This window comes from Puntigrus tetrazona, chromosome 3 (genome assembly GCF_018831695.1).
Source record: "Puntigrus tetrazona isolate hp1 chromosome 3, ASM1883169v1, whole genome shotgun sequence".
Taxonomy (NCBI): Eukaryota; Metazoa; Chordata; class Actinopteri; order Cypriniformes; family Cyprinidae; genus Puntigrus; species Puntigrus tetrazona.
This window is the reverse complement of record NC_056701.1, coordinates 12,529,577-12,553,176: the sequence shown is the minus strand read 5'-3', so window position 1 is coordinate 12,553,176 and position 23,600 is coordinate 12,529,577. Positions and strand designations below refer to the sequence as shown.

The 23,600-nt window shown below is 38.4% G+C and overlaps 1 protein-coding gene across 7 annotated transcripts; it reads left to right on the top strand.

Annotated features, from left to right (window-relative positions):
• The first annotated feature begins 8,695 nt into the window (after nucleotides 1-8,695).
• On the top strand, nucleotides 8,696-23,068 carry sgsm3 (small G protein signaling modulator 3). 7 transcript variants are annotated; one of them, XM_043235567.1, is made up of 22 exons: nucleotides 8,696-8,863; nucleotides 13,275-13,363; nucleotides 13,475-13,563; nucleotides 13,701-13,764; nucleotides 14,435-14,646; nucleotides 14,996-15,103; nucleotides 15,975-16,118; nucleotides 16,210-16,405; nucleotides 16,515-16,660; nucleotides 16,825-17,058; nucleotides 17,164-17,346; nucleotides 17,948-18,103; nucleotides 18,200-18,254; nucleotides 18,381-18,430; nucleotides 18,521-18,673; nucleotides 18,773-18,843; nucleotides 18,930-18,978; nucleotides 19,087-19,172; nucleotides 19,264-19,386; nucleotides 20,267-20,327; nucleotides 20,450-20,521; nucleotides 21,891-23,068. In XM_043235567.1, the coding sequence occupies exons 2-21, from the start codon at nucleotides 13,357-13,359 to the stop codon at nucleotides 20,519-20,521; spliced, it is 2,259 nt and encodes a 752-aa protein (XP_043091502.1). In that variant the 5' UTR covers nucleotides 8,696-8,863; nucleotides 13,275-13,356; the 3' UTR covers nucleotides 21,891-23,068. The 7 variants fall into 7 exon arrangements, with proteins under 7 accessions (XP_043091502.1, XP_043091499.1, XP_043091495.1 ...); XM_043235564.1 differs by lacking the exon at nucleotides 20,450-20,521 and having other exon boundaries at nucleotides 8,697-8,863; nucleotides 13,478-13,563; XM_043235560.1 differs by lacking the exon at nucleotides 20,450-20,521 and having other exon boundaries at nucleotides 8,697-8,863.
• Nucleotides 23,069-23,600: the final 532 nt, after the last annotated feature.

The window sequence follows — 23,600 nt, the reverse complement described above, 5'->3', positions numbered from 1 at the left end:
AATTCTCAAAAATCATATTTTTCGTTGTGCAATCTCTGTTGCTAGTTATTTGTATTGCCATTGAATTACAGTGTGAGATCATAAAATGTGTTATGAAGTTTATAAATCCTTATTGAAGGTGACAAAGGCTTACAGGACTGCGCTGTGAGAGTAGTGCTGTAACAATGTCACATGTTCAACACTGAATAACACAGTCTCCCATAAGTGTTTACTGACAGATTTCTCGCTTTCCTTTTCATCTTATTAGACTACTACTGAAAGTGGATTTATCTGTGCACTCAAGGTCTGGGTTTTTTTTTTCCAGATAACTATAGCTACCCAGCGATCCATTCATTCAATTACTTTATATCCATATCAGTCAATCTCTACTGAGTTGGCATGAACCCAACAGTAACTACCTTGCAACAGAGCAGCAAATGTCTATTTATTCCTTTATTATAAAGCTATTTGCAAAGTAACGTTTTAATATCTTTCATTCAGGGGAAAAAAGTCTACCTAGAGAATTGTTCAAGCATCTAATCCATCATTCGGCATCATTCATATATACTTCATTTGTCACTAGCCATTGATTTGCTGTTGTGACACATCCGGCTCGCTTGTCTTTGTTACATCACTCACTTGTCTCAAACAGGTCTTGTGTTAGAATTGCATACGAGCGATCCCATGTCCCATGTGATTTGATTTGAGAGTGAATAATGCTTTAGAAAACTCGATTAAAGTTTTACGCTACTTTTTTTGGATTTTGAAACAGAACGTTCATTAGACAGCCGAAACATTCTTTAAATATTATCTTTTATGTTTCACGTAAAAGAGGAAGTCACAGTTTTGGAATGACATGAATAAAAATGAGTAAAATGAGTCAAAATTTTCCTTTTTCTGTGAAACAATCATTCAACAAGAGCTGCGGACCGATCTCACGGCAATTTGTACATATTTTATGAGGTGGCTAATTTGTACAAATTCATACAACCTCTATCATAAAAATTCATAGGATTTTTGCTAAACCTGCACAATTCAAATTAATTTCTTCAAATGACATACAGCTGTCCCTGACCCTAAACCTACCCATCACTCAAAGCATACAAAATCGTACGAGTGAGGTAATACGAATTAGCCACCTCTTAAAATATGTGCAATTTGTTTATGAGACTGTGTTGGACTCATAGTATTCGAATCATAGACTATAGTATCATAGTCTGTCTTTCCAAGCAAGGCTTTAGCTACCACATTATTCATGCTTTCTGGAATTAAACGCAGTGCCTCTTTCTCATTGTCGGATCTCTGCTGTCATGTTTGACCGAGCAAAGAATAACCAGTATTTTCATTCCAAGACTGATTCATAGAGTATGAAATGGTGACATCAGCCTCTGTGTTATTTGAATAGCATGAAGGTGGCATTGACACTGAACTCTTGACCTGCTCCTTAAGGACTAGAAATCCAGCTTTGCCTGCCCCGACTGAAAAAAAGTGTTATTTGAATTCTTTGCATGTCACAATCGAACAGATGGAGTAGAGACGAACGTAATCTTTTGAAGGATGACGGATTAAGGCTTGTCAAAGCCTGTCATATTTCTTCATGTGATGGTCAAGTACAAAGAACACCCACAACCTCTGGGATTTTATATACTGTGATGTAATCACCCACACTGTACAACTAGAGAGTACGGCCAGTGCCTAGTTCTCTCGTCTTTAAACACGCACACAAAGACAGCAGATGCACATTTTTCTGTAATGTAATCAACATGTTTCAGAGTGTTAATCGCTCACTAAAGCACGTACGTGCATAGATAAAACATGGTTATTTTCATAGGTATAATAAAAGAGTTCATGGTATGAGCTGTGGGTGCTCATACCATGAGCTATAGCATTTGTTTTCTTTCAGGCATTTTAAATGTCTGAGCCTGACTGTCAGAGTGAATAGCAATGATTAGCATATGTGCAGAGACGTACACACAGATCACTGAGCACATCCGCGCAGATCTTATACTAGCATCCATGTGATCTGACCTGTGCAACAATTAGGAGTATTTGAAGAGACAGAGAGCTTTGTTGCTCATACTATAAACTAGTGAAAAATGAATGAACTAAAACGTAAAATTAAATTACAATTTTTTATATCAGTAAGTCTTGAGCGATTTGTTAACAAATAGGTTAACAGATTTTAATTATACTGATAGTAATTCAATTAATTTAATTGAATTATAGTGATTGTAATTATGGCATTTTACTATTTAATGTATTGTACTAGGTTATGCATGGTTATATTTCTTTTTTATTATTAAAATATTTACATTAATATATTACTTGCCGTTTATTTATCTGTGCTGTGCTCATAAAACTTTAGTGCATTGCATTGTGAGATACAGTATTCCATGCACTAAGCTCTGGCTGTGTATTTTGATTAATTTAGCAGGTCATCCGGAAAGCTGAATTATGGACCAGGTCAGTGCTTCGGGCCTCGGTCTGAGAGTGTCCTCCAAAGCCCCTGGGCCCCTTGGCAGATACACTGTGAGGTGATGACTAGGGCCACCCGACCCTGACGAACATGCAGAATGAGGGCCCTCAGCACATACAGTCCAAGTTGACCGCTAAGACCACTAGGCCTGGAAGCATATACACCAGGAGCACAAGGGCCCCAGGCCTATCAGCACACACAGCGCAGGCTTAACACCAGGGTCACTGGCCCCCGTCAGCATGTACAGCTGAGCCCCTATAGTTTGAAAGTTACAATGATTCTGCACGTCCCCTCTTCTCAGCCTCCGGAGTACTCCAAACTTACTTGGATTTTCAAGAATTATCATGCTAAAAGATAAATGTACACTTTAGCCAGAGGTCTGCTGCTTCTGGTGCTTTTGCAGCACATTAGTTTGTTTGCACACTGTGTAACTCGCTAATCAATGACAGGCACTTAGTAACATAACCTAACATAATTTATATAACATAATTTATTAGGCAAAAAATATTAAACTTATTTGAATTCATGCATTACAAAATGGTAAGACTAAAAGTAAATAGGTTCCGTTTTCAGGTTCACTTTAATACACACTTGACAGAGCATAATGAAAACAAGGAACACAATACTGAATAAATAGGTTAATAATAATATGGTCATCCTATCAGATCAATGTATTGGTTGGTATAAAGTTCAAAATAACAGCATTTATTGGAAACATAAGTCTTCGACTCTCACTCTTGATTTCATGCATTATGCTGTAATAAGTATTCATCTTTCTGAACTGATTTGGTTGTTATTTAGAATTTATTGTACACTCCATAGATGGAATAATGGCACATCTAATTAAGATTGTACATCCTTAAAATAGATTTTGATGAATTAGTGGATTTTTGAAGGAAAGCGAGCAATTAAAAAACAAAAACTGGGGCAGATTTTCATCTTTTACTTGTTTAATGAGACTTTACTGTTCCTGTCAAAATACTGCTTTGTGATGTGTTCCCAAAGATCCCCAAGTGGCTTTAATCTGGCCCAGGTGCTCCATTTATTTATTAGAGTATACTCACCGCATACTGCAGGACATTTACAAAATATATGTGTATAGTATGGTTTGCCACTCTGAAAATACCCACAGACGAGAGAGAATCACACATGTGAGCCAATCAACGTGACAGAAGCCCATGTGAGAGCCTAGCAGTGCATCTGTGAATCTGCCGAAAGACTCACACTCAACCCAAGAGACCGCAAACTCACAAGCCAGATGATGCAATATAGCAGCAGTCACATATCATAGGTAATAATAACACACTCAGGTTAACTAGTTAAGAGTCCCGAGAGCATAAATCCTTATCCAAAAAAAAAAAAAAGAGAAGCTATTGACAAGCCTGCGCATGGAATGAACATTTGCTCACACTTCCACCCATCAGCGAGGCTTGCACACAAAAGTGCTCGTCTTCAAAACATTTCTTCCTTCAAGTACATTATAGTGGCATAAATATAAAATGCAATTCACAGCATGCCTGCGCACAGAATATACAAATGCGTGAATTATGAATTAGGGAGTTGGCAGTACACGCGCTATACATTAAATTTGCATACAGCTGGTGTCGACATACATGTAATATGCAGACTCATTGAGGAATGCAACAGCGCCATCTGTTGATCTGCAGGAGTAGCTACAGTACTGCAGTGCACAGGGTGGGCAAATGAGGACCAGGATTTATTGAGGATCAAAAAATTCCTCTCTCTTTCTCCTCCAGCCTTTTCTTCCTCCCCTCCGTCTCCCTGTAGCAGACCTGCTGAATCACACCCCATAAATATTAACACTGCCGGCTGGGTCAATATCGCACGCTGATCCTGTAGCCACCTCACGTCCACATGGCCTAATACCATCGATTCAACAGGCACATGGAAGAAAGAAAAATGCGCGGAGTCTCTCTTTAAATCACCTGCCATCTCTCTCTCCCTCTCTCTCTAACTCTTTCGCTGACGTCACAGGGACTGCAGCTGTCTCAGCCACTAGTGCATATCCGACACACTGATGAGCCAGGAGCAGTGGGGATCAGGCAGAGATAAGAGAAACAGAATTTAAGACTGACGGAGAGGATGAAAAGAGAAGGACTGAGAGAGGGAGGGGGGGTGGCAGAAGGATAAGCCAACAACAAAACTGTTGAAGCAACAGGACGAATGGGGGAACATGAGAAGGATAAGATTGAAAGGGGCACAAAGGGCACACAGATGGAGGAAAGAGAGCGAGAGAAAGAAAAGAGACGGAGATGGATCAGGTTTGTCCATCAAACCCAGCAACAGAAAAATACCCAGATTACACAGAATAAAACACAAGACTAAATCACGAATAAACTATCCATAATCCTATAGTTTCAGTCCTTAAATATGATTAGTCAAGCGGTGTTCTGAGACGGCTTATATAACAGCCGAACAGCACTGGGACATTTCACTTGCTAAAATTGGAACCATGTACTACGCTCACTACTGCTAGTGAATCTATCTCTATGGTAGAAAGTAAGAGTTGTGTACCGGCCTGTGGCACCAAATACAGCAGCTATTTCAATGTCTGCAGGTTACATCGTTTCACAAGTAGGTAACATGTGAGTGTCTTGTCAATGAATACTCAGCTGATACATTCAAAACACTGATTCACTAAGGAGCTATCAAGTAAATACAAAATCCTGCCATGAAACCCTGGATGGCGCAGGTGATTTCATGTATGCTGTATATGGGGGTTATTTCAATTTCATTTTTTATATTTCAATTCTTATATGTGCAGCAGCAGTATTTCTTAAATGCTCACAGCAGCTTGTTGTGGATGTATTGGCAGTAGCAAGTCTCTGTACGGTCATCAGATCGATTCCGCCAAGATCAAACACATTAACCATGTATATTACCACGCAAAAACTCACAAGAGAGTGAATCACTGAAGCATTTGCTCTATTAGTTTCCTCGAAACACTACAGTAATTCATTCAGAAAAGCAAAAAGTATATATATATTTACTGATTCACTCAATGAGTAAAACAGCACTGCTGTGTGTTGCTCTGTCGATGCAACTGTCGAAGCCAAAATAGACAAAGTAAAAATGCGATCACGTTTATGTTTGCACGCGTTAAAAAACACTGAGGGATTTTACAGCACACTTTTATAAAATCCACATTAACGTATTTGTCTGCATCATTGCGTCATGTTATACATCATACAGATAGGTTATCAGTATAAAATCAATATCACACACACTGTGCTGTGCGTCTGAATGTCAGCTGATAATCACAACAACAGCACTCTTGCTTGCGTGACATTGATTAATATAGATATTGGATTGATGTATAATACAGAAACAAACAGTGCAGACAAATGGTAAGTTGATCAGGATTCTGTGAAGTCTGCTCCGGCTGCTGACTCAGGGCTCTGAGTAATATAGGTGCCCTCTTGACGAATAGCTACATCTAAAAGGGTTTTTATCTTGGGAATACATAGAAGAACAATACAGACATACAATCATGCACATTACAATAAAATATCCACTAACAAAGACTTGTTACCATGCCTACCAGTCTCTGACCTGCAACTCGGAGACACTATAAACTGAAGATGAGAAACGTCTTTGATGTCTTTTCATACTGCAAATTTGTGTACAGGACACAATACTGACTGGAGAGAACAATGTTCTAGAAGTAATAACAGCACTTTTCCTCAATTTAGGGTCTGACCTTCTTCCATGTCGCCCAGTTCCCTTAAGTCATTTTTGTTTGTTTGCTTGTTTGCTTGTTTGTTTGTTTTGTTTATGTACTGACCTATATGGCTTGTCATCTTGGACTTGGAAATATGTCAATTATTCACGTCATTGTAGGATTGCACTTGTAAAACTAAGTCGTGATCATTTACCTCACGAGTGAAAGCGTCTGATAACAAAGCAGGATGTGTTGAGTGTTGACCAGGCCATCTTAACAAGTAACATCTTAACAATAAACCTGTAAAACTTTACAGTAAGGTCCCTTTTGCTAACTTTACCTATATAGTTAACACAAATTAACAATGAAAAATATTTCAGAAGTAGGCTATTTATTTATCTTAATGTTAATTTTAGCATTAATTAACAATAATATTAGTAGCTAATAGTAGCTTTGTAACTAACATTAACAAATATGAATAAATTTTTTAACGAGTGCATTGCTTATTATTACTTTATGCATTAAAGTGAAATAATGGGACCTTATTGTAAAGTATTATCTATATATATATATATATATATATATATATATATATATATATATATATATATATATATATATATATCTATCTATCTATCTATCTATCTATATATTATCTATCTCTCTCTCTCTCTCTCTCTCTCTCTCTATATATATATATATATATATATATATATATATATATATATATATATATATATATATATATATATATATATATATATATATATATATATATATATATATAAAATTGATTATTGTTATTATTTATTTATGTGCATTTTAATAAGTAAATAACTACAAAGCATACAGTACTTTTAGTATAAAAAAAATTATAATAATAAATTTAAGTTTATTCAGCCCTTGGTTGGTGATGGTGTTACCTGAGCAATAGGTTTGGATTTTACTCTTAGGAAGAAAAAAACCTCAACCTTCATCTCATCAGGCTTCAATTTTCTCCACGACTTTTCAGGTCATCACATGGCTTCTAGCAAACTCCAGGAATGACTTTGCTCATCTCATAAGTGGTTTCCTTCTAGCCACTTTCCCAAAGAGGCTGAATCTATGAAGTGCCAAACAGACTGGTTATGTCTGAACAATCTCTCATATTTCAGTCAAAGCTCTCAGCAGTGTTAGGTTTCCCTTTGCTTACTTCTTAGCTCTTTTTGTCCGCTTTCTCAGGTTAGTTGGTCTTTACCTCACTTCTATAGATTCCTCTTGGGGTTGTCTAATATGAACATACAGTACAACTTTACTCCCCTAAGATCTTACAGTATTTGTTTCATGCAGTGTAATAAAAACTAGCGCAAGGATATGACAATGCAAGCTTATTCAGAAGTAGGCAATTTATTTTCTCAATATTAAAATCTTAACGACTCATGGGAAAGACAGCTCATTTCCCTGAGAAATGTAGTTAAGCAACATTGTGTGCTAACAGTACATATTACATTACATGACCAGTTTCTCAGCATGCAGTCTACTACTAATTACTTCTGCTATTTCCTCTCAGTGTTTGGGTGAAGTAAGCGTTAAATTAGGCCTTCATGCAGTAACGAAATGTCAGAGCAAGCGAGTTTGTGTGCACTCAAATAATTTGCAATATCCTCCTGACATCATGTGGTGGAGATTGGTATTGGCTCTTTTCGTGTTATCTATATTCCAGCTTTATGTTTGTAGATTTATATAACGTATATATTTTTTTATTTTAATGTAATCATTTATACACTCACAATTAATAAGCTACTTGTGTTTACTTCCGTTCAAATCCGTCCATACGTTTGTTAGGCTTTTCAAAAAATGGTACATACTGTTCATCATGCAAGATATACAAAATATGCAGTTCTTTCTTTTTTATTAAAAATGTATTTTAACCATACTTCCCTCCTTGTGGCGTTTTTAAACGTTAGAACATAAAAAATAAGCAACTTTGTACCAAAACTAAATGTCTGCGAATGTTTTATGTTTGTCAGCACTCTGTAAGCAGATGGAAACGCTGAATGCCTGCATGGGCAGAAAAAAAATAGCTTTAAACCTTTTAAACCTAAAAGCCTGGGAGATAGACCTTAGAAATGAATGAACTGATTTAATCAACGTTGTCGTTGTAAGGCTACGTCATGAAGTTTGATCAAGACGGCGGATGGATATGATGTTGTGTTGGCAGTCTGCTCTAGTTCCTGCTCTGCCTCATGACTTTTGAGCATTGAGGAGAGCGCCAGTGTTACAGAATTAATTTTTATATAATGGACTGCACAGCGCGGCTAATGTGAGCAGTTCGTTGCAAAAAGACTCTCTTTCAAATAATAACACTGTGTTTTACTTGAAAGCTAATATGAAGCGCAGTTAGGTGTGAATATTGGGAAAATATGCCGAGATTGTCAGAATAAGGTTCACTCGCATAAAAAAATACATAATTGTTAGTGCGGCGAAAAAATATTTGGCTTCCAAGGGGCAAAATCTGTTAGCAGGATGGGAGCTATTTTTTCAGGAAATCTCTTTAGGCGGAGGGATACAAGTGCGAAACACAAACAGGTGTATGACGCAAAACAGTCGGTCAATGTAACCGTTCACCATCATCACAAACCCGAGTTACAAGTACACGTCTCATACTTACACCGCATTTGCAAAATATATGTGTAATTGTACCACGAATCACAGCTCTTCTGAAAGGAGATTCAGCATGACGTAAGGTAAGAAGACATAAGATGAATTGGTTTCGCTAGCTAGGAGGCTAATCGTAGCGGCAAGTGCATTGATGTTACTGATGCTTGGATGGCTTGACTGTTAGGAACGCTAAATCTCGGAACGCTTTTATATGTTTTAGTGTATCGTTTGTGTCGGATATATTTTCCTCGGTACGTTAACGGTATTGACTATAAAAAGTGGCCCACCGATTTGAATGTCCTCTCAGCGATAACGTTATGAGAGTGTCGTATATTGAGAAAAATATTTTCATATTTAGAGAGCTTCGTTGCCACGATTTGGCGTTAAGGTGTAATAACACTGGTTTCGCACGAAATGAGGAGCATGAGCCTTTCGTCTTGTTCTGAGGCGTTCAACACAATAGTGCCTCGAAGTTTGCTTGACTGACAGAAGCAGTATTTACTTAAAACGCAGTACTCTTGTCTAGATGCTTGTGTTGTCATTATTGCGCAGTGATGATGAAATTTCACGTTTTTTATTAGGTTGGCCGTTTGGCACCGCTCCGTTACTCTGATTCATTTTTGTGAACTGTTCTAGTTAACTCATACCAGGTGCCATATGGTAAATGTCTCTCCCTGCAATTGATTATTTGTTTATTTAAAGTTCTCTATCGACTGTAAACTAAGAATGCTGTAATGTTCATTTTTTTCTGCAAGGCGCATAAGATACGATGTTAGGCAGAATATTACGGACTCGCCGCTTCAGTCACCATTCACTTTCATTGCACTTTCCTCCATACAATGAAAGTGAATGGTGACCAAGGATTCTGCCTAGTATCTATTTTTGTGTTCCACAGAAGGAAGTCAGGCATACAGAGAATTAGTTTTCACCTTTGGTAAAGATTTAATGGTGAGGATTTAGCTTGTACACTTGACTAATTAATCTTATTTATTGCAATTAGATGAAAGCATTTATTGGCCCAAACAGCATTTGAACAGGGCCGAATGGTTTTGTTTCACTTAATTTCAATTAAGTGGGTTTTCCTTTTTTCAACAAAAAAAAAAATCACAAGCATTTTTTCATAGAGGAATTGGTTTTGAACAACTTATAAGCTTTTTAAAAACTAATTAACTGTAAGATGCAAGGTTGTTAAGTACGTTGAAGCCACCTGACTGCATTATTATAACTTGTTAAAGTTGTTTATCAGCGGAGTTCCTGGTGAAAATCTACATTGCCCATGGTTCTGCAAAGAAATGTTCACTTCCTTTTCAATATGAAACCGATATTCAACAGTGACTGATACACCTTTAAAGACAAACCTGTTGTGAGCTCTGAAATTGTTCGTTGGTTTCCTATACCCACCAACTTATGTTCAAAATTATCGTGTTTAATAGAGGAATTCATGGTACAATAAAGGTTAGCCATAATGCTGTTCCACCAGTTTAAAGTATGCTAAAAGAGCTCTTTAAATCAATAGTTTTGAATTAGATTATCATTCGCAATTCATCGTGGGATTGCAGTTCTTTCCCCGTTTTGTCAGATTTTTGGCAGACGCTGTTGTACTCTTAAGGTTTAAAAGATTAAATGCGTTTCCAATGTAATCAACAACTTTGTTGCATATTGTTCATCTGTTTAAAGTTTTGAATTTGTCATTAAATCGGCCACTCCTTTAACATGTGTGTAGTGTGGCTGTAAGCTTGAGCTCTGTTTGTGCAGTGCGGTTCACGCCCTCCTTAAGCACAGGGCAGGTCAGGAGATCCTGCAGGGAGCACCCAGTGCCGGGACTTTGGCTCGACCTCTGAGTGCATTATGTGTCGAGCTGTGCCGGAAAACAAAAGTACATCAAAATCAGCACTGTTAGCCTTAATGAGAAATCTTCCCCCTGTCTCTCATCGGCCCCACCTCCATCTTCCCTTCCTCCAGCTTCTCCTAGTCACAACACGCAGTGAGTCATGAAGCACGCTGCCCCCGTCCCTCCCTCTGTTCTCCTCGTCTCGCTGTCGTCAGAGAGCTGCCACGTGCCTCCTCACTCGGCTCACGGCATGAATGGCCTTCAGTTGGCAGGCGTCTCTCTCAATCACAGTCTGACACACACAAATGTTGTTTTAGTGGTGTTGAGTTGCAACTAGCTTACAATAAGAAAAATGTATATTATGTTGTATGTTTTGTTTTTATTTCAGATAGCCTTTAAGTTTCTAGTAACAAAACTATAACAAGCTAACATGACTATTTTTTGATTATTCTGGCTACTTTGATGTGATGTAGTCTACTTTAATTACCAGCTAGCAGTCCAGACTCCGTTTCCTGAGAGTACTGGGATTTGTAATCTACTTTTAGAGGATGTTACTAGATTTCAGTCTTTCTTAGAGTGTCTTCGGGGAGCATTGACTCTCACTCACTGATCGCCTTCGGTCGCTGCGCGGTCTGTTGCCATAGGGATGATGCTAGCGGTGGCATTCGCAGCTTGATGAGGACTGTCATTGTTAGTAAGTGTTTGTTTATGACGGAGACTCCTACAGAGAGCCAGCAGCTGATGGGAGACAGTCTGCAGTGTTGTCATGAGTGTCCTCTAATGAGACCCAAACACACTGAAAGGTCTACTGTGCATGGATCTGGATTCATTTGGTTTTGTAATATTAAATGGTATCATATCGCAAATATTCTATCATTTTGATTTAGAGACCTGGAGACATAAAGCATTTTGGCACAATTGTATAACTCTTTAGCTATTTGTTTAAGGAATATATACATTTTTGTAGTCATTCCAAGCTCAGAAATATTTTATTGGGTCGAAATAGTGAGCAAAATATATAGGGATGAACTGAAAATCATTGAACCGACTTTACTGAAAAAATGTGCAAATGTATCGGCCAATGATTTTTGGTGCATCTAAAAAAAAAAAATAGCATACTTGTAAATATAATGAAGCATTTGAATATTGTTGTAGGCATCAGGGGGCCTTGGAATAAAAAAAAAAAAAAAAAGTTGAGAACCATTTACAATCACAGACAACCAAGAGTTTATGTTTGCATTATAGCAATACTGAAATATTTCCTTTTATTTGGAAGCAATACCAAGCCGAAATTGCTGGATTTGTGCTGAAATTATTATGCACATTTTTTTATGGGGGGTAGAAGATCTTACTCATTAAAAATTTAATAATGAAGGTTTTTTTTTGACAATTCTTTGAAACTTTAAAACTAATTATCAATAAATGTAAGCTAAAGAGTTTTAAAAACTCTGAAAATCTTTATATAGATATAATATAATGTAACATATAATTTAATTAGAATTAGGCTAACAGTGCCTCCTACATATTAAGACCCAAACGGGCATTAGGACCCTTGGGAAGTCTGTAGCTGCATATTACGGTTTACTTTATCTCACACCGAACGCTTCTTTCTTTACTGTGCTTTCACAGATTAAATGCAGCAATGTTAATGTAACATTTTTTTCTCTTTTCGGCGAGATATATCGGCATCATTTTTCAAATTGGGCCGATGTCAATTTTTGGCCAATATCAGTCCGATAATATTGTGTATCCCTACCAAGTGTAAATATCTAGCAGTTAAACCAGTAAGAAAAGAGCTTCCAGGAGGTCCCGTGCTTGTATTATGCATGTCCAGATAACATCTAGGGCTGTTTTTCCACTGCTGTCTTTTTTACGTGATGTTGAACACGCACACACACAGGCAGAGCACAAAGATAAGCTCCGGTGCATTTATAGAGCAGTCCTTTACTCCATTCCCAAAGAGATGTTGGTTTCCATTCAACAAGGAAGTGATTTATTTTAAACACATGAGGAAATTGAATGGTGCATTTGCATACCCTCTAAAAAGCCTCTGGCTGGTTCAGCGGTCATAAACTGTTGAGTTTCTTGAAACACTGGAGCAGATACCAAACAATCTTTATAAGTCCAAATCCTGGTATCAATTTTGCAGTCCTTCCTTCTGATGTGGGTGGGTCTGTAATCACATATCCCCTTCTCTCACGCATCCCTAATGAGTTTGTCATGAGTTTAGTGGAGAAACAAAGGCTGCCTTATGCTGGGCTGATGTCAGTGTCATGGAGAGAGAAGTCGTGTAAGGTAGTGTGTCGTCTCTGGGCCCACTGGCATGATTAATTTATCTGAACATGCTGTGCTGCTGAGGATTTAGCTTGCCATCCTGTGTGTTTGTGTTGATTTGGAGAACTGGAGCATGAAGGAGGACAGTATTAAGGTGCCTGCAGCTCAGGTTCAGCTTTCAGACTCTTCACTTCTTCATTGCAAACTACTTTTTTTTATATATATATAAGATGCCTTTAAAGTGATGTTATTTGATATTCTGCCTTCAGAAGTTCAGAGTCTTTTATACGCTTATTTTAAGGTGATTATATCCAGAGGCTGTGAATTGCATTGATCACTTGAGCAATTTCGCACTTTGAATGGCTTTGTATTGTGTTGGTCTCCCTATCTAGGGCCTGTGAACCTTGACCTGACCTGCTCCAGTCGGACTCCTCTCTTTATACGCTAAAGAAAGACTCTTCAAACTTCAGGACCATGTCAAGTAAGCTTACAGCTGCACAGATATGTGAAATAAAAATGGAAGCATAGTTGCATTTGTGTATTGTCAAACACAGTTAAGCCCCTTCCTCATATGATTTTCTGTTCTCCATAGCAGGTAATTACACTCCAGCCCCAGGGGGCCCTTTTTCGGCCCTCACACCCAGCATGTGGCCTCAGGACATTTTGGCAAAGTACTGTCAGGTAGTTCACTCCTGTATTCTTTTTTTCTTTTTGATTTTGTTTTTTTTAATGCTCTAAGTAGCAGATATTCTGTTATTGTGACATCTTTATTATGTGAAGTGATATATTTTTCAGAGATGTTGTTCTGATTGTTGCAGAAAGACCCAAATATGGAATCAGAACGGCAGTATGATGAATTTGGGTTTCGGATCGATAGTGAAGGTTAGTGTGGGAACATCAGCACTATCAACAATAATTATTTTAAACAACAACAATATTTCTGTTTTTGCTGAATTTTTGATCAAAGAAATCCAGCATTTGTGAGAAAAAGAAATTTCTGAAACATTAAAGTTATAGTATAGCTCAAAGGCAAGACGGCAAGGATCCAAACATGATCATGGCTAAGAAACGTAACAAGGACATTGTTAATGTGACATCAGTGGTTTAACTGTAACTTAAAAGAATACTTTTATGCAGTCTTTTATGCAAAGAAAATCTTTAACAGTTTAGTATAGGGACCCATTTTCATTGTTTCACTGGTTGCCTATCAGCAAAACTATTAACATATTGGCTATTTATTAGTACTTACAAAGCACGTATTCTGTATGACCATAAAATAATACCTTACAATTAATAAACCGAAAATTTGGCGTTGATTAGGTGAAAGTGGTAGTTAATGACTTATTAATAGTGAAAATTTGGACCCCAAAATAGTGTAACCAAAAATTCGTATTGATCCCTAAACTCAAATGAAATTATTATGGTAAAGCTTTGTTATAGATAGAAAAGCAAGAGATCAGGTTTAAAAAGAGGGGGATGCTTAATGTTAAGCCCTGTTAAAAGTACTGTCTTCTTATATGTCAGGAGTTAAGAGGTTTTTTTTCTGTTTCAGACGGGGTTGAGACAAGTAAATGGCAGCGTGGTGAAGGAGCTCCTCAGAGAGAGGACCCTCAGCAAAGACTTCGCTGGCAAGCACACCTGGAGTTCACGCACAATCACACTGTAGGAGACCTGACGTGGGACAAGATCTCCCCCTCCCTGGCTCGATCTGACCGCCTCCGGACACTGGTGCTGGGGGGCATACCACACAGCATGAGACCACAGGTTAACACTGACAACCGACCCTTTTTATCGACCCTCTTAATGTGCTTTTGTTTGTGTTTTTACCTCACCACATATTTAAGGCTGTCTTTGTATTGCTACACACCATCAGGCGGCTAATCTGCTGATGTAATGTTACCATGGCGACCATGTTAGTGCTTGAGGGATTCTTAGTGTCGCTGAAATAGGACATGATGTCTTGGTAGTATCTTGTTTATGCTGTATTGCTATTTTCAGAGATCCCCATGAGAACGGCTTTTCGAATATAAGATTTTCCAACTGCATCTTTAGCGAATCCGTGTGTGTTTATCTGTCTTGTTCCTCATTGTCTCTTTCATATCCGTACCCTCAGTTGTGGATGCGTTTGTCAGGGGCCCTGCAGAAAAAGAGAACATCAGAAATTTCCTACAGGGAAATCGTCAAAAACAGCTCCAATGATGACACCACAGCAGCCAAACAGGTAAATGTCATCTCTGACACAGATATGTTGTCAGAGGCTTGTTTTGAAATGGAGACTTACATTTCAAATAAATGCTGTTCTGTTGAGCTTTTTGAGAATCCTGAAAAAATTTATTTCCATAAAAATAGTAAGCACAACCAACTGATTTCACATTGGCAGTAATAAGAAGTATTTCTTGAAAAACAAATACGCATGTTAAAATGATTTTCCATTACAGGAATAAATTACATTTGAAAATGTGTTAGGAAAATTTTTTTTACATTGTATTGATATTTCACAGATTTTACATTAACAAGTAAATATATAACAAATCATACAGACCTTTTTTTACAAACCTCATACGTTTCAACTGTCATTTGACACTTAAAAATGCCAGAAACAGGAGCCTATAATATTAGCAGTGGGTGGAAATGTCCCTCTCTCCCCCACTTTACTTCATGTCTACTTTATATGCCATCACAATAAAGACAAAAATGCCAAAATAAGAGCTTATTGAAAAATTTCAGTGACGAGTAAGAACTTTTTTTAGTTTAATGAATAATGAAAATGTTTCAATAAACAAATATAATGTAGGTTTACATTCATTTTAAATGAATGTGTATTAAAATGCAAAGCAAAAAAAAGACAACTGAACATATGTTTAAAAATTAAGCTACTTTAAATTGTACACATCTGCATCAATAATAATTAAATTAATTTGGGGTTGTTGAGGGTAACATTGATAAGCGTTTTATTTGCATTTTTGTTTATTTAACAGTTTTTAAATTAAAGCTCAAATTCATTCATGCACACACTGCAATACAAACAGACTTTACATAGCCTTCATCCAGTATTATTTTATGACGTTTGTCTCTCTCTGTCTGTGCTGCAGATAGAAAAGGATCTTCTGCGGACCATGCCCACTAATGCGTGCTTCAGCACCATGTCGAGTGTGGGGGTGCCCAAGCTCAGGCGGGTCCTGAGAGGGCTGGCGTGGTTGTATCCAGACATCGGCTACTGTCAGGGCACAGGCATGGTGGGAAGCGACCTAGTCATTGTCTCTCTGATGTCTGACGTTTGGCTCATCGGTTGCCAGACTTTGAGGTGTGTGTTTGTCTTTGATACAGGTGGTGTCCTGTCTGCTGCTCTTTCTGGAAGAGGAGGACGCTCTGTGGATGATGTGTGCTCTGATAGAGGACCTGCTGCCTCCTTCGTATTTCTCCTCCACGCTGCTGGGAGTTCAAACCGACCAGCGTGTGCTCAGACAGCTCATAGTGCAGTATCTGCCGAGCCTAGACCAGCTGCTACAAGAGCATGACATTGGTGAGATACAAACAGCCTCAAAAATATGTAAATCTGTAAGCTCCAAAGACTTATTCATCTAAAATATGTGCAGTAAAAAGCCTTCAAATGTCGATGTTTTCCCTCTCAGAGCTCTCTTTAATCACGCTGCACTGGTTCCTCACTGCTTTTGCCAGTGTGGTGGACATCCGTATCCTGCTGCGAATCTGGGACCTGCTTTTCTACGAGGGCTCAGTGGTGCTCTTCCAGGTTACGCTGGGCATGTTGAAGATCAAGGTTGTTTAACTATTCAAAGACTTATTACTTCCTTTTAACTAAGCCTTCAATGGTTATACAAGGCAGTGATTGAATATTAAATAGATGCAAACTCTTCACCTTTTGCTGAAAATTCAACTATGGTTGCATTTGTCAGTAATGATGCTTTGTCTTTTGTTGTAAAGGAGGAGGAACTGGTTTCATCTGAGAACTCTGCATCCATCTTTAACACCCTCTCGGACCTGCCCAGTCAATTAGAGGATGGGGCGGCAGTGCTGGGAGAGGCTGTGCGTCTGGCAGGATCTCTGTCTCAGGAAAGCCTGGATACACACAGACACAAGCATCTTGCCTACATCCTGGCAGAGCAGGCTCAGCTCAACTCCGGAAACTCCCATTCCCTCCACACCAACCTCAACAAGGTTGAGAATATAAATGGCATTTTGGATCATTATCTGTGATGCCTTTATTTGCGATTGTACAAAATGTGAATTCAGCCTCACTCGTAGGTGTGTGTCATTGTTCAGGTGGTTCGCAGACAGAGCCTGCGTAGGAAATCCACCCTGAGCTCGCTTCTCTGGGGGGAAGACGAGGTGGAGGCGCTGAAGGCCAAAAACATTAAACAAACGGAACTGGTGGCAGCACTGAGAGAAGCTATCAACCGGACCGCAGAGCACTTTCACTGCCTGGACCCCCGCAACTGCAGCACTGTAAGAGCCACGCGATCACATTTACCACTTTGTAGAATCTGTCGGGAAAAATTCAATTAGAAACTGAACATTTACACTCAAACAGCAACACTGACTCATGTACCTGATGACTCACTGAGTTGTTTTGTTGAATTGCATAAATTAGGCCTATGCATCAAGAAATTAGCTGTACACTGGCATTCCCAGTAAACAGACCACCATGAGTCATGAACGGTCTCGAGTTATTAAGTGTGATCATTAAATAGTCAGATGTCATTTTTTTGGTGACCCAGATCAGCTTGGGTACAAACTTTTTTCAAAATATCTTCCTTTGCGTTCAGCAGAGAAAGTTTGGAACTACTTGAGTGTGAATAAATGATGACAGAATACAATTTTTTTAACTATTCCTTTAATTACTACTATCTTGTAAATTATTATTATATTAAATTTATATTATTATATATTTTATTATTTATAATACTTTAGATATAAATATATTTATAATAAAAATATATTTTTCTTAAGCATGCATATATTTGTGTGTGTGTGTATATATGTATATGTATATTCACAGCACACATATTAGGCAAACACGTTATTATCTATCCCTCTCTTTTTCTAGGATTTGACTCCAGACTATTCTATGGAGAGTCATCAGAGGGATCACGAGAACTTCCTGGTTGTGTCTCGGAATCGTCGAAGACGAGCCAAAGCTTTGCTGGACTTTGAACGGCACGATGATGATGAACTGGGCTTTCGGAAGAATGACATCATCACAGTGAGCACCTGCTGCTTCATCTAAACATGTGAACCGATGCCTCGCCATTGTTCCTTGAATTTTTTTATTTATTGAGTGTATGTTTTTTATTCTCAGATCATCTCACAGAAAGATGAGCACTGCTGGGTTGGAGAGCTGAACGGCCTGAGAGGTGAGCCGAGATGCCGTTAAAATAAGCATTGAACATTTTCATTTTGATTTTCAGAAGTGGATCCAACTACACTTATAACCTACATACAACTCATTACACTAACCCACAAATCTTTTGTCCCATCAGGCTGGTTTCCTGCAAAATTTGTGGAAGTCTTGGATGAACGAAGTAAAGAGGTAATAGCTTTGCTTTTGGATTGTGTTTGAAATTCTGTTAATAGCGTATAAACGACTCTAATGTCTCATGCATGCGTTCTTGTCATCCAGTACTCTCTGGCTGGAGATGACACTGTAACGGAGGCAGTGAATGACTTGGTCAGAGGCACGCTGTGTCCAGCTCTTAAGGCCATCTTTCAGCATGGCCTGAAGAAGCCCTCCATACTGGGAGGACCCTGTCACCCCTGGCTTTTCATTGAGGAGGTAGGAGCAGGTTGGGTTTCCTAAAGAAAGTAATATACATTTAGATACACGTATACCAAGAGTTGTGTGTGTGTGTGTGTGTGTGTGTGTTGATCACAGGCAGCCAGCAGAGAAGTGGAAAGAGACTTCAACTCTGTCTACTCTAGACTGGTGCTCTGCAAGACATACAGGTGAGACATGTAGATATGCAAGATCTCACCATCTCTAATTTTCATAATTGCACTTTGCTGATGTGATATTCGCTTTGTCTCTTTAGGTTAGATGAAGATGGGAAGGTGCTCACACCTGAAGAGCTTCTATACAGGGTGAGTTTTGACCTGAAGATGTTTTATCAGGTGTGATTAATTAGGGTGGTTGAGCACTAGCTTTGTATTTGCATTTGTACACTAAGAGCTCTCTGTCTGTCATCTTAGGCAGTGCAGTCTGTCAACATGAGCCACGACGCTGCACACGTTCAGATGGACATCAAGTTTCGCTCGCTCATCTGTGTGGGCTTAAAGTAAGCGCTTTCACTATGTTTGTTTGTTTGCTTTTCTTTTCCCATAATGCAAGCATGATGAATTACTCTCTTCGACTGTGTGTTGTGTTAGTGAGCAGGTGCTGCATCTGTGGCTGGAGGTCTTGTGTTCCAGTATGAGTGCTGTGGAGAAATGGTACCATCCCTGGTCCTTCCTGCGCAGTCCTGGCTGGGTTCAGATAAAGTGTGAACTCAGGTGATGACCATATCTTTTTAAAACTCACAAGAACTGCGCAGTCTTCTCATTGTTGAGCAAAAAGCTCAGGGAAAGGGTTAGCAGATTTGTGGAACGGTGCGGGTTAAAGGAACCCAACATTTTTTGTAAATAGGCTCATTCCTCAACTCCCCCAGAGATAAGTTGAGCTTTACCATTTTGGAGTCTATTCAGCTGATCTCCGGGTCTGGCTGTTTAAAGCTTCTGTAGTTATAGTGTACTAAGACTGGCGTCAAATAAAAAGTTATGATTTTCAATGTTGAAATGACAAGGAATTATACTCTCATGATTATTATGCCGGAATGAGATTATAGTTCCTAATCACCCTAGAAAACCAAATATTAATTTTCCACTGGTCTTAGTACATAACATAACTACAGAAGAGTAAAGTTTTAAATAGGAAAAATATCTAAACTCTCTTTGGTAATTTTTGAATGTGATGTTACTGGTCTAATTAGATTTAATTATCTATGTTAAGATATGCTATAAATGCTATCTCCAGGCCCAGAGATCGGCTGAATAGATTACAAAACAGATCAAATTAAATGTATTAACACAGGGGTAGTTGGAGAATGAGCCTAAAAACTTTGGACTTTTGCCGCACACTCCTTCTGACCAATCAAAAAGCATAACTGAACATAACTGTCTAATCCTAAATCTTAATCCCAGAGGCGGGATCTCAGTGCAGCTCTATGTCCAAATTGTAAAGCCCTACCCATTTTCAGTGGTAGAAAACCAAATGTGATTTTGTTTTTCTAGTTCTCACTGTTGACACTGCCAATATTCAAATAATAATTTATGTTGTTTTGGTTGATTTGGAGTGTATTACTGACATGTGATTGATTGTATGTGCTGCTTTCAGAGTTCTTTCAAAGTTTGCCTTCAGTCTTTCCCAAGACTGTGAGCTGCCTACCAAAAAAGAGGTGAGAGATTGACACTTCCTCCACTCACATTCACTCAACGTCTCGCATATCCTCCCACACACTGACATACACACACACACACACAGGCTAACATGCATCTGGGTGTTTGTCTGCCATTCCAGAAGTCTCCTGTTCTCAAATCAGAAGTGGTGGATGTCTTGGTGCAACATCACCTTTTTAGTTGGGACCTCTAGGTAATGCTGGCAAGTAGTTCCTAGCCTGCTGCTTGGTAATTAGCTGTGGAAGCAGTCAGTGGTGGTAGAAGTAGTGCTTGGTTTGTTAACTGCTGTTTACACAGTGGCTTCACATAATGGCAAATAAACCTTTAAAAACCAGTTCAGCAGCTTTTGTGCAGAATGCTAATGAAACACTAAAGCAAACAGTACTCTCTGTTTAGTTTAGTTCAGACAGATGCTTGAATTCCAGTGTGCTTGAAAAGATAAAGTCAATGACCAAAACTAATGATGCACCATTCACAATAAAACTAATACTGATTCTTTAATCACTTTTTAACCAGTGCTCAATTTCAGTCATCTGAATAAAAGAATACAGTCATTTATGTTTTTGAAAGAGGTCTCTTAACAAGGTTGCATGTATTGATCAAAAATAATTTTTGATAACTGTTTTAATATATGTTCAAATAGATTTATTCCTGTGACGCAAAGCTGATTTGTTTTTCCAATATCACTACTCCAGTCTTCAGTGTCACATGATTCTTTGGTAATCATTTATTGTTATTAGTGATATAAAAAACACAGTTGTAGTTGTGCTGCTTTTTTTTAGGATTCTTTGAATAGAAGGTTCAAAAGAGCAATTATTATTTCCAAGCGTCTTTAATATTGCTTTTGATCAATTTAATGCATCCTTGTTGAATAAAAGTATGTTTCTTTAAAAAATCTTTCTCATTACAAACTTGTGGTGGTGGTGTTAAGTATTATAGTATGTTGATGGAAGATGCCACTATCAATTTATTTTGTTTTATTTATTTATGGGCATTTTAACATTTCATATCCCTTTTGGCATAGTAATTCATAATTTAATTAAAAAATTCTGCCATGCATAATTTCAGACTTTGTGTGAAAAGGTTTAAGGGGTGAGTATTCTGGGTGTCTTGACAGACTTCCTGCGAAACGTTGCCGTCACGTGAGTTCAGAGCGTGAGTGCCAGGTCTTTAGTGGAATTATATTGTGATTCTGAATTATAGATCCTCTCTTCAGTCTCTTTAGACTTGATTCTGATTGTTGTCTGGAAGTATCGCTGGGAGGAATTACCTGGTGTTGAGAATTCCTCAGTGACTGAAACAAGAGACCATTAGCGCTAATGTAAGCTTGTAGAGGAGTTTCCACTGACTTTTAAAGGTGGTGTTAGTGCACCGTGCCTCTCATGTCACCGTGACCTTCTTGTTTCGAGCTCTCAAGCACTGATAGAGTGCCATGTTTAATTACAGCAGCGAAAATCAGCTGAGCACGGTTTGTTTTTGATTAGTTCAACCAATGGAGGCAGTGGAGCGTCGTTTAATCAGTGCAGTGCGGAATGGCTCACTCTACCCCGCTCTTTTTCCAGGAGAAGGAGCAGAGGCCTCTGAAGGAGGGAGTTCAGGACATGTTGGTGAAGCATCACCTCTTCAGCTGGGATATCGATGGCTAACCTATCACACGCTTCCTGTGAGCTGCAAACACCTAGACCAAATCACTCTCCATCTGCAGAAAAACAGGGATCACGCGTGAAATTCATGTTCATTCGTTGTACAGCTTTATGTCACATGGCTGAAATGGTGAGTGTTTGTGTGTCTCGGCACAATAGTTTCACTTTTTGTGACTCTTACAAGAGTCCGTCTGTACAAAGGAGGAGTTCTTTGCCAAGATTTCACACAGAATCAGACTAAGGACTGCCTGAAAGCGCTTCCTCTCCTCCGAAGCTGAATAAATGTTACACCATTTGGGGCACGACTAGAGTGGTCATGAATTAAAGTAGGATTTGCACCCTTTTGTTCATTTACTCTCAAGTAGTCTTGGCTGCTGGTGACATCTGGATAGTGGGAAAGAGTCCAGCTCTTGCGCTCCTGAGGGATTGTCTTGAGCTAATTCAGTGTCTGGAGGATCACATTTGTGTCAGACATGCGCAATTTAAAGATTAAACACATTTTCATTATCTTCAGACGACTTTCCAAGTATGATTGTTCCCAAAATAGCTTAATAATTAAAAAAATATCCTGTGGGTACCACCCTCACATCCAGTTACATCCATGGCAGACTAAAAGATGGCCGTTGACAGAGAAACCGATTGACTGCAGTCAGTGTGTTCAGGCCGCAGCATTAAAACAGTTGACTGAATCTGCCTCAACACGAAGGGCACCGCTGATTCAGTGTTGATGGTGTAGCAATGAATCGGCTTTGTGTTACATATTTTGCTATTTCTCATAAACCGTGTATAATAAAGAGAAGACTAGTATTTAGCTGCTTTTTTTTTTTGAGATAGAAGTGAAACAGAAGCAGGTCCAGTGCCACTCTGAAGAAGAGCTGTGTGTGTCTTCTCTGCGAAAGCCTGCAGTGGCACAATTAGATGTTTGAGTAAATGAAAGAAAAAGGGTTCATTTTATAGTTCTTGTAATTGGTAGACATGGTTGTTTTGAACCAAAAATTAGTCTGTAATGGTTGAGCATGACCAAACTCGCAGGGCTTTAGATCATATCCACGATCACTGATTATATGTACCTAAATAAAAATCTATATCTGTAAAAATTTGTGTGCTTTGTTTTTTTGTGTGTGTGTGTGTGTGTGTGTGTGTGTGTGTGTGTGTGTGTGTGTGTGTGTGTGTGTGTGTGTGTGTGTGGGCGGCACACAACTTGACTTTTATAACATGACAATCAGCAAAGAACCGCCACTAGTAATAATCCCAGAGGTCTTGAACTTGAAATAGTTTAAACTTGTATATTTTCTGTAGAAAAATATGTATTGAAGTCTAAATGAAACAGAAGACAGATATTCTTTTGTGACACATTCCAATGAAAATGAATACCCCAAATGACCAAAGGCACCTTTCAAAACATGTATTAAAAGTCTGTTTTTAAACTGATTCTTTCATAAGAAATAATTGTACTATCAATAACTCTCTCTCTTTTCTATATATATATACACACACAAAACATTTTCTGAAATATATACGTACACAAATATACACGGTACACATTTTGATGATTTTGGATGTGACTAATTTGACCGCACTGAATAATAAAAATAATAATTATAAATAAATCAGCTGCAAACCAATGCG

Bases quoted from the DNA above. Each gene is read 5' to 3' on its own strand.
- sgsm3 (XM_043235560.1), top strand. The intron at 13,564-13,700 runs GTAGTTCACTCC...TGATTGTTGCAG, and splicing joins TTTTGGCAAAGTACTGTCAG to AAAGACCCAAATATGGAATC. The intron at 18,844-18,929 runs GTGAGACATGTA...TTGTCTCTTTAG, and splicing joins GTGCTCTGCAAGACATACAG to GTTAGATGAAGATGGGAAGG.